A 9,779-nucleotide genomic window follows, 5' to 3' on the forward strand; every position below is an offset into this window, starting at 1 on the left:
GTTGATTACAGTGTCTTACCTTGTCCACGATCCCGCAGTATCCTTAAGCTTCCGGGTTCCATCCTTCAGCTAAATACAGTATACCGCGCTGAGCCTATCACGGCAGGCTTTGTATTCCTTAATACAGGCTTTGTATTAATGAATACAAAGCCTGCCGTGATTGGTTTAGCGCGGTATACTGTATGTAGCCTAAGCTACATACAGTATACCCGGCGTATAGGACAAACCCCCGATTTTCGGGCGATGTTTTTGCGTCTAAAAACCCATCTTATACGCCGCCAAATATGTATGTGTAAAAGTGTGTGATGTTAAAATAACACTTTAAGGAATGTTAAACTGCATGTGCATTCACAATTCCAGCTTCTGTGAATTGCATGTTTCGGCAAGCAAAATAAGAGTGGGAAAATAAGGATAGATAAATTAACTTCTACTCATTACGCTGAGCTTTGTGAATTGACCCCTTTGTTACTCCATTTCACCTTTCCAACTTTTGTATGCAATTACTATTTATTGTGGTAATGTAGAGGTACAGTGATGTATGCGTTTTCATTTTCATAACTCACATTGAAGGCTTTCTTCATATTTTATTTTTTTTAATGAACTTTTTGTTAGGCTTGAGTCCTACAAGTTGAACATTTTCTGCACCGCAAACTCAGTCTGGCACTAGGGTCAAATTGTAAAGAAGGCTGTAAACAGCTGCCCCCCCTCCCTGTGATTCTGTGCAACGCAATCATTAAACACCAGCTCCGCCTTTGTACACAATACACTGTCCAGGGGGGAAGGGAGGGAGTGCCACTATGAATACTAATGATGGAGTGGAGAGCTCAGTTATAATATTCACAGAATGCTTGCAGAGCACAGAAGTGGCCATTTCCATGAGGATATGTAGAGGAAAGCTAACAAAACGCACGTTTCTGTTTTCATATACAGCAACTGCACATGTCTGCCTCATGTACACTCGGTGTACATTGCTGGCATATGTTTTTAGGAAAAAAAAAAATACCACCGCAAAGGTGCAAATGGGCTTTAACCCCTTCGTGACTGACGATTTCATTTCTAGTGTAGACGATTACATTTCTAGTGTAAAGGTGACACTGAGGGTCTTTTGGACCCCCAGCATCACCTTTTAAAGAGGACCTGTCACCACCATCTGCTATTGCATGGGGGGGCTTGCAAGCCCACATGACCTAACCTTTTTTCATGGTCCTAGTTCTCTTTTGCCCAAAACTCAGCATACAGCAAGCTATAGCCCGCTTTATGCTGACTGCGCTGCAGCTGCGAAAGAACCTGACAAAATTGTTGGGATCCACCCCGCTGCCTGATTGGCAGCCTCTAGAGAGGCAGAGCCAACTGTTCCTGCCCCCTCTTCTGTCTGTCCGTCCATCCAGTCAGTGCTGAAGGAACAGAGCGAGGAAGGGGCAATCCCAGTGGGGAGCAATTAAGAGTAGGGCTAAGCAAATTTATTTGCAAGTTATGAACATCACAAATTTGGCTTCTTAAATACTGAATATTCCTGTAGACATGTGATCTGGAAATTCAACATTTTTCATGTACATCTGGAAGATGTACAGAGAGCTATGTGATTCCGGAAGCCAGGCATGATTTTCTGAAGATTGGAAAGGATGTCTCTATGTATTTAGGCAACTGTTTTGTTTAAAGGCTACGTGTACCTCTTTAGTCCATGTTTCATGTTACACTCATATTCAGGGTGTAACATGAAATATGGTCACGTTAAACACCCCACCCCTACCACTTACCTGATTTGTGGGGTTCTTCTTTCAGGCTGCTCCTCTTTAGAGTGGCTGTGTTGCTCCATTATGAATTGAAAAACTGCAAGTCCCCACGACACCATGGCAGTCACTCGTGACATCATTGCAGTTGTAGTCCATTCATTCTTCCGCCGTCATTTTATACTGAATGACCATACCCCGGGAGGGAGAGAATCTGCAGGAGCCAGAATATTGCACCTTTGAGCCATTGATCGCGGTTGAAATGCTTTACCGGCTGCAATGCCAGGGTTTTTGTTTTTTTGGGGGGGTTTTTTCTCTTGTGACTCGATTTTGCTTATCCCCATGGTTGAGGACCGGAGACATGGAAAAAGTTCTAGATTTGTTTCTGTATGTTCAGAGAAGGTGGCATACTTCTGTGCCATACATGCAAAAAGTCTACACAACCTTAAAAATTGCAGTGAGTTATGATGCAGAATTTCTATTTAACTATAATGAGACTAAAAATTGCAGTGAGTTATGATGCAGAATTTCTATTTAACTATAATGAGACTAAAAATTGCAGTGAGTTATGATGCAGAATTTCTATTTAACTATAATGAGACTAAAAATTGCAGTGAGTTATGTTGTGAGCTAGTAAAATTGGCAATGCCATCCATCATCCTTGGTGATGTTTTCCAATATGTGGTAACATGAGATTAATGTGCTTATTGACAGGTGCCTTGTTTAAAGAACCATAAGGTTTCTTTTTCCCCCTTTCCCAAATTCCAAGAAAAACCATGAGTGTTTTGTCCAGATAAAATGTAAGGCACTTTTAAAGCAAACCTGTCTCTCTGATAACAGCCACTGCCACTCTCCTAAACATCCTGGTAATTCTGGGAGCAGCATTATGCAACACATTCAGTCTCTTATTTTAACCCTTTCAGAAGTTTGGGCTGCCTCCCCCCCCACCCCCACCCCCTGTAGTGGCATAGGGGATGACGGATAGAACCACAGCACATGGCAGGGAGACAAAGGTGTTTGACACTCCTGTTAATGTATCTCAAATTGTATTATCTACCATATGAATCCTTGGAGTTTCCATATAAGCTAAAGGTTTGTTTTTATCTGTATATATTTGACCAACCTCGGGCCATATGGGTTTATTCTTTAGGTACAGGGAAATTTAATTTATGCTTTAATTTGTATCTGCCATGCATGGTTTACAACATAACATTTTCTATTAATAAAATTGAATTGGTACATTTAATCAGCATGTTTGTACATCTTGCTCAATTTATTTTTCTTTTCTCCTAGACATCTACTGCACCACTGCTTTCAAGCTTTAATGGACCATGGCGTAAAGGTTGCCTCTGTCCTGGCATATTCTTTTAGCAGACGTTGTTCTTACATTGCAGAATCTGATGCCCATGTTAAAGAAAAGGCAATTCAGATAGGCTTTGTTCTTGGTAAGATATCTTGTATTTATAATGAGTAGAGCTCTTTGCAAAAAAATTATTTATAGATATTTTATTTATTGTACTGGTGTTTCCGTTTGCCTGGGAAGCCAGCTGTATGCTATCAAGTAATTACCCAGCTTCCTGATTGCCTGGGAAGCTGGCTCCATGCTGTTTAGTCGGGATGATGCTGATTGGCTGGGGGGCCGGCTTCCCAGCCAATCAAGAAGCCAGGCTTCCTGATTGACCAGAAAGCCCCCTCCATGTTCCCTCGCAGCACTGCCGGTCAGAGGACATCTCTCTCTGACCGGAAATTCCAGTATTGGGGCTAAGTATCGGAGCATTTGGGCAAGTACGAGTACTCGCCTCAACCCTATCGGCACAGATGCTAGTAAGAGTGAGAATTGCACATTGTTCAGTGAAATGAGAGTAAGCAATTTCAGTACCGGAGAGGAGCCTGTACAACTATGCAAGACTAAAGGTGAGGATGGAGTTCAGCTCTAAATAGAACTAATAAATATATTATGAATTTTTTTGTTTTTTTTGTTTATATATAGGTGGTTTCCTCTCAGATGCTGGCTGGTACAGTGATGCTGAGAAGGTGTTCCTCTCCTGTCTGCAGCTTTGCACGCTTCCCAATGAAATGCTGCATTGGTTTCGAGCAGTGGAATGTTGTGTGCGGTATGTATGCCAGTATTATTTATTTTTTTCTTTATGTATCAAATACACCATTAGTTGTTGTAGCGTATCTGCAATTTATAGGCATTATCATTGGCTTTGTGTTAGGGGGGAAAAAAATAGTGATTACATCTGCCTCGTATGTTTAGATCATATTTACTTATCCAGAGTTCATGTTTAAGGTGTATGTAAACCCTAACAATTATCATTTTTATATGCTCACTTTTAGTCCTGTTTATATAATTGGAAGCATTTAGTTATATTTGATAAGTACAAAAAAAGCTGTAGATCTTGTGAGGAAGCATGTGATGTCTCACCTTCCTCCTCCATTGCACAATGTACCTGAGCAGCCAATCGCCAAGGCAATGCATTCACATGGGGGTGGTAGGTTGTAGGCCCCATTCACAGCTGCACAGAGTCTCTCAAATTCCTCCGTGAGACTCATGCAATCTTCTGCATGCAGGAGGCTCTGTACAATATGACAGCTGCCTGTGCCTGCAGCTTTTCGGATGTCACCAGTCATCCACAGGTAATCGTAGCCTGTGTAACTACATGCAAACTTCTGCTGGTGGTGGCAGCTGTGCTTTTATTGTGGAGCACCTCCTGCCCGCAGCAAATCGCATGAGTCTCACGGAGGAATTTGAGACTCGTGCGATCAGCCTCATTCACAAGTGTGAATTGGGCCTTACACTGTGTGAGATACTACCCAGAGCTAACTTTAGATCTTACATGTAAAATTTGGAGGAGACTCTAGTGGGCAAAATGAGGGGAAGGTAATAATTAGCAGAGGAGGGGGCGGACTTGCCAGCAAACATGTTACCTTACCTCGAATGGGTGAATAACGTTTTTTAAGGCCAGGCAGAATGTATTGAAGATCATGATTGTCTTGTTTTTTTTTTCTTAGGTTGCTGCATGTGCGAAATGGCAACTGCAAATACCATTTGGGGGAGGAAACTTTCAAGCTAGCGCAAAGTTACATGGATAAGCTGGCAAAGCATGGACAACATGCAAACAAAGCTGCTCTTTATGGGGAGCTTTGTGCTCTGCTCTTTGCTAAAAGTCATTATGATGAGGTAATATGCTAGTTGTTAAATATATTTTGATCATTGTAAAGCTTTTGGAGTAAACGGTTAGTTTGAGCCATGGTGGCCCACCCAACTTACAAAAGTCAAAAAATAAATTAAAAATATGACTGAGTCGGGTGGAATGTTATCAGCTGAACAGTGACTGCATCCTGTCAAAGGTGGTCATTGTTTGAGTATGCAGGCAACCACGGGTACCCTAGCTGGCACTGGGGAGTCTTTCGTCCTCGCTGTTTAGCTTGGACAGTGAAATCAATTGGTTTTCTTAAGTGAAATCCTAGCTGTGTATGGCTAGCATTACCCTGAAAAGAAACGTTGTCTCTTTTAGCTCTTGTTTATTTGTTGTTCTTCACCAGCTAAGCTCCTTAGCCATGCTCACATTTCAGCTATAATTTCATTGTGTTCGATGGGGGTTTTGTTTTTTCAGCAATGTATTGTGTTTGAATCTCTTGTCAGGCTTATAAATGGTGCATAGAAGCTATGAAGGAAATCACAAGTGGCCTGCCAGTAAAAGTGGTTGTTGATGTTTTGAGGCAAGCGTCCAAGGTATGTACAACATCATTCATAGACTCGCCCTCTATCAAATGGCTCAGTCTGAAGTTTTTCCTAAACTTTCCTGGAGGTATCCATATACAGGTTACTATGATGGCCGCTCATGCAATTTCTGGACTAATATGCAATCCCATGTCTACTATGAAATAATTGATTTCCCTGGTTCTGGTGGAATCAAAATTTGTGTATGAGTATTTGCATCAGTCAGTTTATGTGTGGGTATATAAGCAGTTTTGTTGAAGCTTGTGTAATCCTCATCCCAAGAGTTTAGAATGTTTATGAACCAGTCTGGTAAAGATCTGGCTGGAAGATTGGGCTTCCTGTGATTGACCTAAAACATGGTGTGGGGATAAACAATGATTTGTAATAAACCATGTGACCACTACAGACTTACTCGCCCTCCGAGTAAAAATCACTGGGGTCTTACAGCTAAGCAGTTAACCCTCTGTATACTCGCATAGTAGTTGCCACCACATCTTTTAGTGGAAACGCGCACTGTTTACAATGCTGTTGCGATTCTAACCTTTCAGAAATGTATTGCTCACTACCATGCCCAGACAAGAATGTAACAGTTTACACTATGGTAGCTTCTTTGAAGAGGTTCCTTAGAACATTCTGAGATTGAGCCTAATCATTTTGAATATAGTTTTAATAAAAAGAAAAATAGTACATTAAATATTTACATAAAAGAATATAAGACGGGCATAAGCAACAGTAAGTTAACAGGGTTTAAAAGTGGGAAAAAAAATACTAAAGTGTTGTCCGCATGGTCTTGGTACAGTGCAGAGTTAAGAACACTTGAAAGTCCCTGCTGTTCTTTGCAGCGAGTTAAGAGCACTAAAGCTAAACTTTTTTTTTACTTTAGCCTTCTTAGGACAAAGCAGCACATTTACTAATGTACTCCAGTGCCCTAAAGTCAGCAGATAGCTGGCTACTGCCCGCTATGCACTGCAGCTGGGAAAGATTCCGATGATCTTGCCAGGATACGCCATGCTGCCTGAATGACAGCTGGCTCTACAGGGAGAGGAGCATGAGGGGTTTGTGATTGCTCAGTTCTCGATCTATAGAGCTGGCATGGGACACCTGCAGTGTCACACGCTGGCTCTATGTATTGGGAAGAGTACATTTTGCATCTTCCAATACTTCTTTTTTAATTAGACCACTGGGTTATGCAGCTACCTTCAGATAATTGGGCACCAGCCAATCAATCAAAGCTTTAGGATGGCCTTATATAACCTGTCCCACTCCTAGCCTTCCTCCAGTTTTTAGTCTTAAATGTATGTAACCATGTACAGTAAACTCAGTTAACCGGTATTCAACCAAGCGAAGCTCCAATCTAACCAGCAAAAAAATTAGAAAAGTAGAAGGGGTAGAAGATCGTGGCTAAAATGTGCTGTATTATACTGTGATAATTTCTGAGTGTCTGAACGATCGTCTGTGAACAAGCGCCACCTAGTGATCACTCCCAGTACCATATTTCCCATGGATTACAGTACAGTATACCGTAGATCTCCAGTCCCTCTGTCAGGCAGCCCCAGTGCACACTGTATTGGAGCACTAATACTAAGGCTGGCCATACACTGCTCTATTTTTCTCGTTCAACACGCGGGCTGAAGGAAAAAATTGGGGCCCAATTCCTCCAGTACCAGCGTGGCTATCAAGGAGTCCCACTGTTTTGCATTGTATCCTGACAGAATTATGAGAGTATTCTGTCAGAATACCCCAACAGAGCTGGCGGTTAATTGGCTGCCGGCTCTGATCGTATGAAGATTTTCCGGCCAGCTCCCTCAATTAGCTGATTGAGGGATGCCAACTGAAAGGGTGCCGACAGCTTCATGCACTCTGTAAATTAATTAATATGCAGTCAATACAGAGTTTATGGTATGGTTTAGTATAGGGTTGCAGCTAACGATCATTTTCAAAATCGATTAGTTAGCCGATTTATTACGTTCTAATCAGTTTGTAGTCCATCACGGGAGCAAGCTTGGAGCGGTGGCAGTAAAAGAAAAAAAGTGTAGTGTGCAATATGGTACATTATACAGCGGCACAATTCAGAATACCAGCAGCTTTAGAGGAATACAACAAATCGCAGCAATAGTACATTATACTATAATGTACTATTGCTGGGATTTGTAGTCCTCTGTAGCTGCTGGTATTCTGCATTTCGCTGTATATAATGTATTATTGTGGAATCTGATGTATTCCTCTGTAGCTGCTGGTGTTCTCCATTGCGCTGTATAATGTATTATTGCTTGGATTTGTATTCCTCTATAGCTGGTGGTATTCTGCATTGCGCTGTGTAATGATTTATATGGCACAATGCAGAATACCACTGACCAGTTATAGAGGAACAACAAATCCCTGCAATAATGAATTATACAGGCTGTTTAATGTATTATTGCTGGGATTTGTTGTTCCTCTATACCTGCTGGTGTTCTGCAGTGTGCCGCTTTTTTTTTTTTTATGGGTAAAATTTAAAAGGGTTTAGAATCTCGTTGCTGAGTGGCTTACTTTGAATCGTGGGCCCTTGATTGTCGGCGGGCAGCGGTGAGTCAGGAAGCTCACAGGGAGAAGAGGAGCAGAGGCATGTCCCCCGCTTGTGCGGCTTAACCAGCGTGGGTGTGGCGTGGAGCCGCAAACAGGCAATTTAATTGATAGCTGACTAATCGATGATGGAAAACGTTGACAACGTTTTTAATCAACTAAATTGAATAGTTGTTGCAGCTCTAGTTTAGTATGCGGTACAGCATTAGTTGAACCTATTTTTAATAGTAAGTCTCAAGCAACCAGAAACTACATTTATCTGGAATCTACCAATCCCTGTGAATGTAGGATAACAGGGAGTTTTCTGTACCTACATCTCTAAATGTCCCACTGTATATGTGTGTGGAACTCCAAGTAACTCTATATATCTTCTCTCTTGATATAAGCCATAGTTGCCTTTTTTAAAGTGCTCATGTCAGGTTAAAATTATGTTTGCTGACTGTGTTTATTTTCTTTTAAAGGCTTGTGTGGTAAAACGAGAGTTTAAGAAGGCAGAACAACTAATAAAACATGCAGTATACTTGGCTAGGTATGCTCTTTTAAAACAAAAAACCCCATTATCCTAAAGTATTTTCGTGTTTGATTACATAATATGCATGTCATTTTTATTGTATTTTTATTTTCTCCTAAACAGGGAAAATTTTGGCTGTAAGCATCCTAAATATTCAGATACACTACTAGATTATGGATTTTATCTACTTAATGTTGACAACATATGCCAATCTGTAGCAATATATCAGGTAGGTTTTATGTGAGTATTTGGTCGTCTTGTCATAGGTTTACGGGTTTCTAGTTTAGTATCCGCTTACCATTCTTTTTGTATCACAGATTAGGGAACATCCTCACCTAATGACTCAGTATATTTATAAACAACTGAGCCTCTGCTGTATGGGAGGATTTTAATGTTTATGAACGGCTCAATTCCCCTCTTATTGTGCTTTTGTAAATTGTTTAACCCCTTCATGACTGAGCTAGTTTTCAGGTTCTGTTCATAAATGACTGACACACTTTTTACATTTTTGCTGTGTGATTCTTCCACAGCAGTAATATACTTTCTTACTAAATGTACCCACACATATATAGTTTTTTAGAGGACAGATAGGGCTATATAATTATATCACATGTGTACCTAACCCCTCACTTAGCTTGAATAAAATTAAAAAATTAGGAAAAAAAACTAGAAGAAAACCCTTTTTTCACAAGTTTTGATTTTTTATTTTTTTTTTTAGAATTTTTTTATATTAATTATAGTATAAAAATATATTTATATATAATTTTTATTTTCCTAATTTTGTTTTATACTTTAATTTTTTTTTACACTTTGTAAAAAAAAACAACTTTTTTTTCCTTGTCAGTTTATATCAAGCAGTCACTATGACTGCTTAATAATAAATTAACTTTTTTTTTTTTAATTTTTGGCTATTAGGCTGATCCAAACTTAAAAACAGCTAATAATAACCTTAGAGACTGATCCTGACTTTTGTCAGATTCAGATCTCACTAAAAGCTCTTTGATCGTGCCTAGACGATCAGAACTGATACATTTCACTCAAAAGATATACATTGTATCTTTTGAGTGAAATGTATCTAAACATTGGCTCTCGAGCTGTCAAAACAAATAGCAGAGAGGTGAGGTACTGCTACCTCTCTGCTATTTCCAGCTGTCAAATACGGGATCGCAAATTGCGGTCCTGTATTTGCATGTAACGGCTTCATTCTTTCATTAATGAAAGGAAGAAGCTTTTACAAAAAGCTTAATTA

General features: G+C 40.2%; 1 protein-coding gene across 1 annotated transcript in view; it reads left to right on the forward strand.

Moving 5' to 3' along the window:
• APPBP2 (amyloid beta precursor protein binding protein 2) overlaps window positions 1-9,779 on the forward strand; it is a 35,199-nt gene that overhangs the window by 16,057 nt on the left and 9,363 nt on the right. The window contains exons 3-8 of the mRNA XM_018568543.1: window positions 3,024-3,175; window positions 3,721-3,844; window positions 4,746-4,914; window positions 5,380-5,469; window positions 8,481-8,548; window positions 8,654-8,759. Coding sequence (XP_018424045.1) covers window positions 3,024-3,175; window positions 3,721-3,844; window positions 4,746-4,914; window positions 5,380-5,469; window positions 8,481-8,548; window positions 8,654-8,759 — 709 coding nt within the window. The remainder of the gene's footprint in view (window positions 1-3,023; window positions 3,176-3,720; window positions 3,845-4,745; window positions 4,915-5,379; window positions 5,470-8,480; window positions 8,549-8,653; window positions 8,760-9,779) is intronic.

This window comes from Nanorana parkeri, unplaced genomic scaffold, assembly GCF_000935625.1.
Source record: "Nanorana parkeri isolate BGI_ZX_2015 unplaced genomic scaffold, ASM93562v1 scaffold1204, whole genome shotgun sequence".
Classification (NCBI taxonomy): domain Eukaryota; kingdom Metazoa; phylum Chordata; class Amphibia; order Anura; family Dicroglossidae; genus Nanorana; species Nanorana parkeri.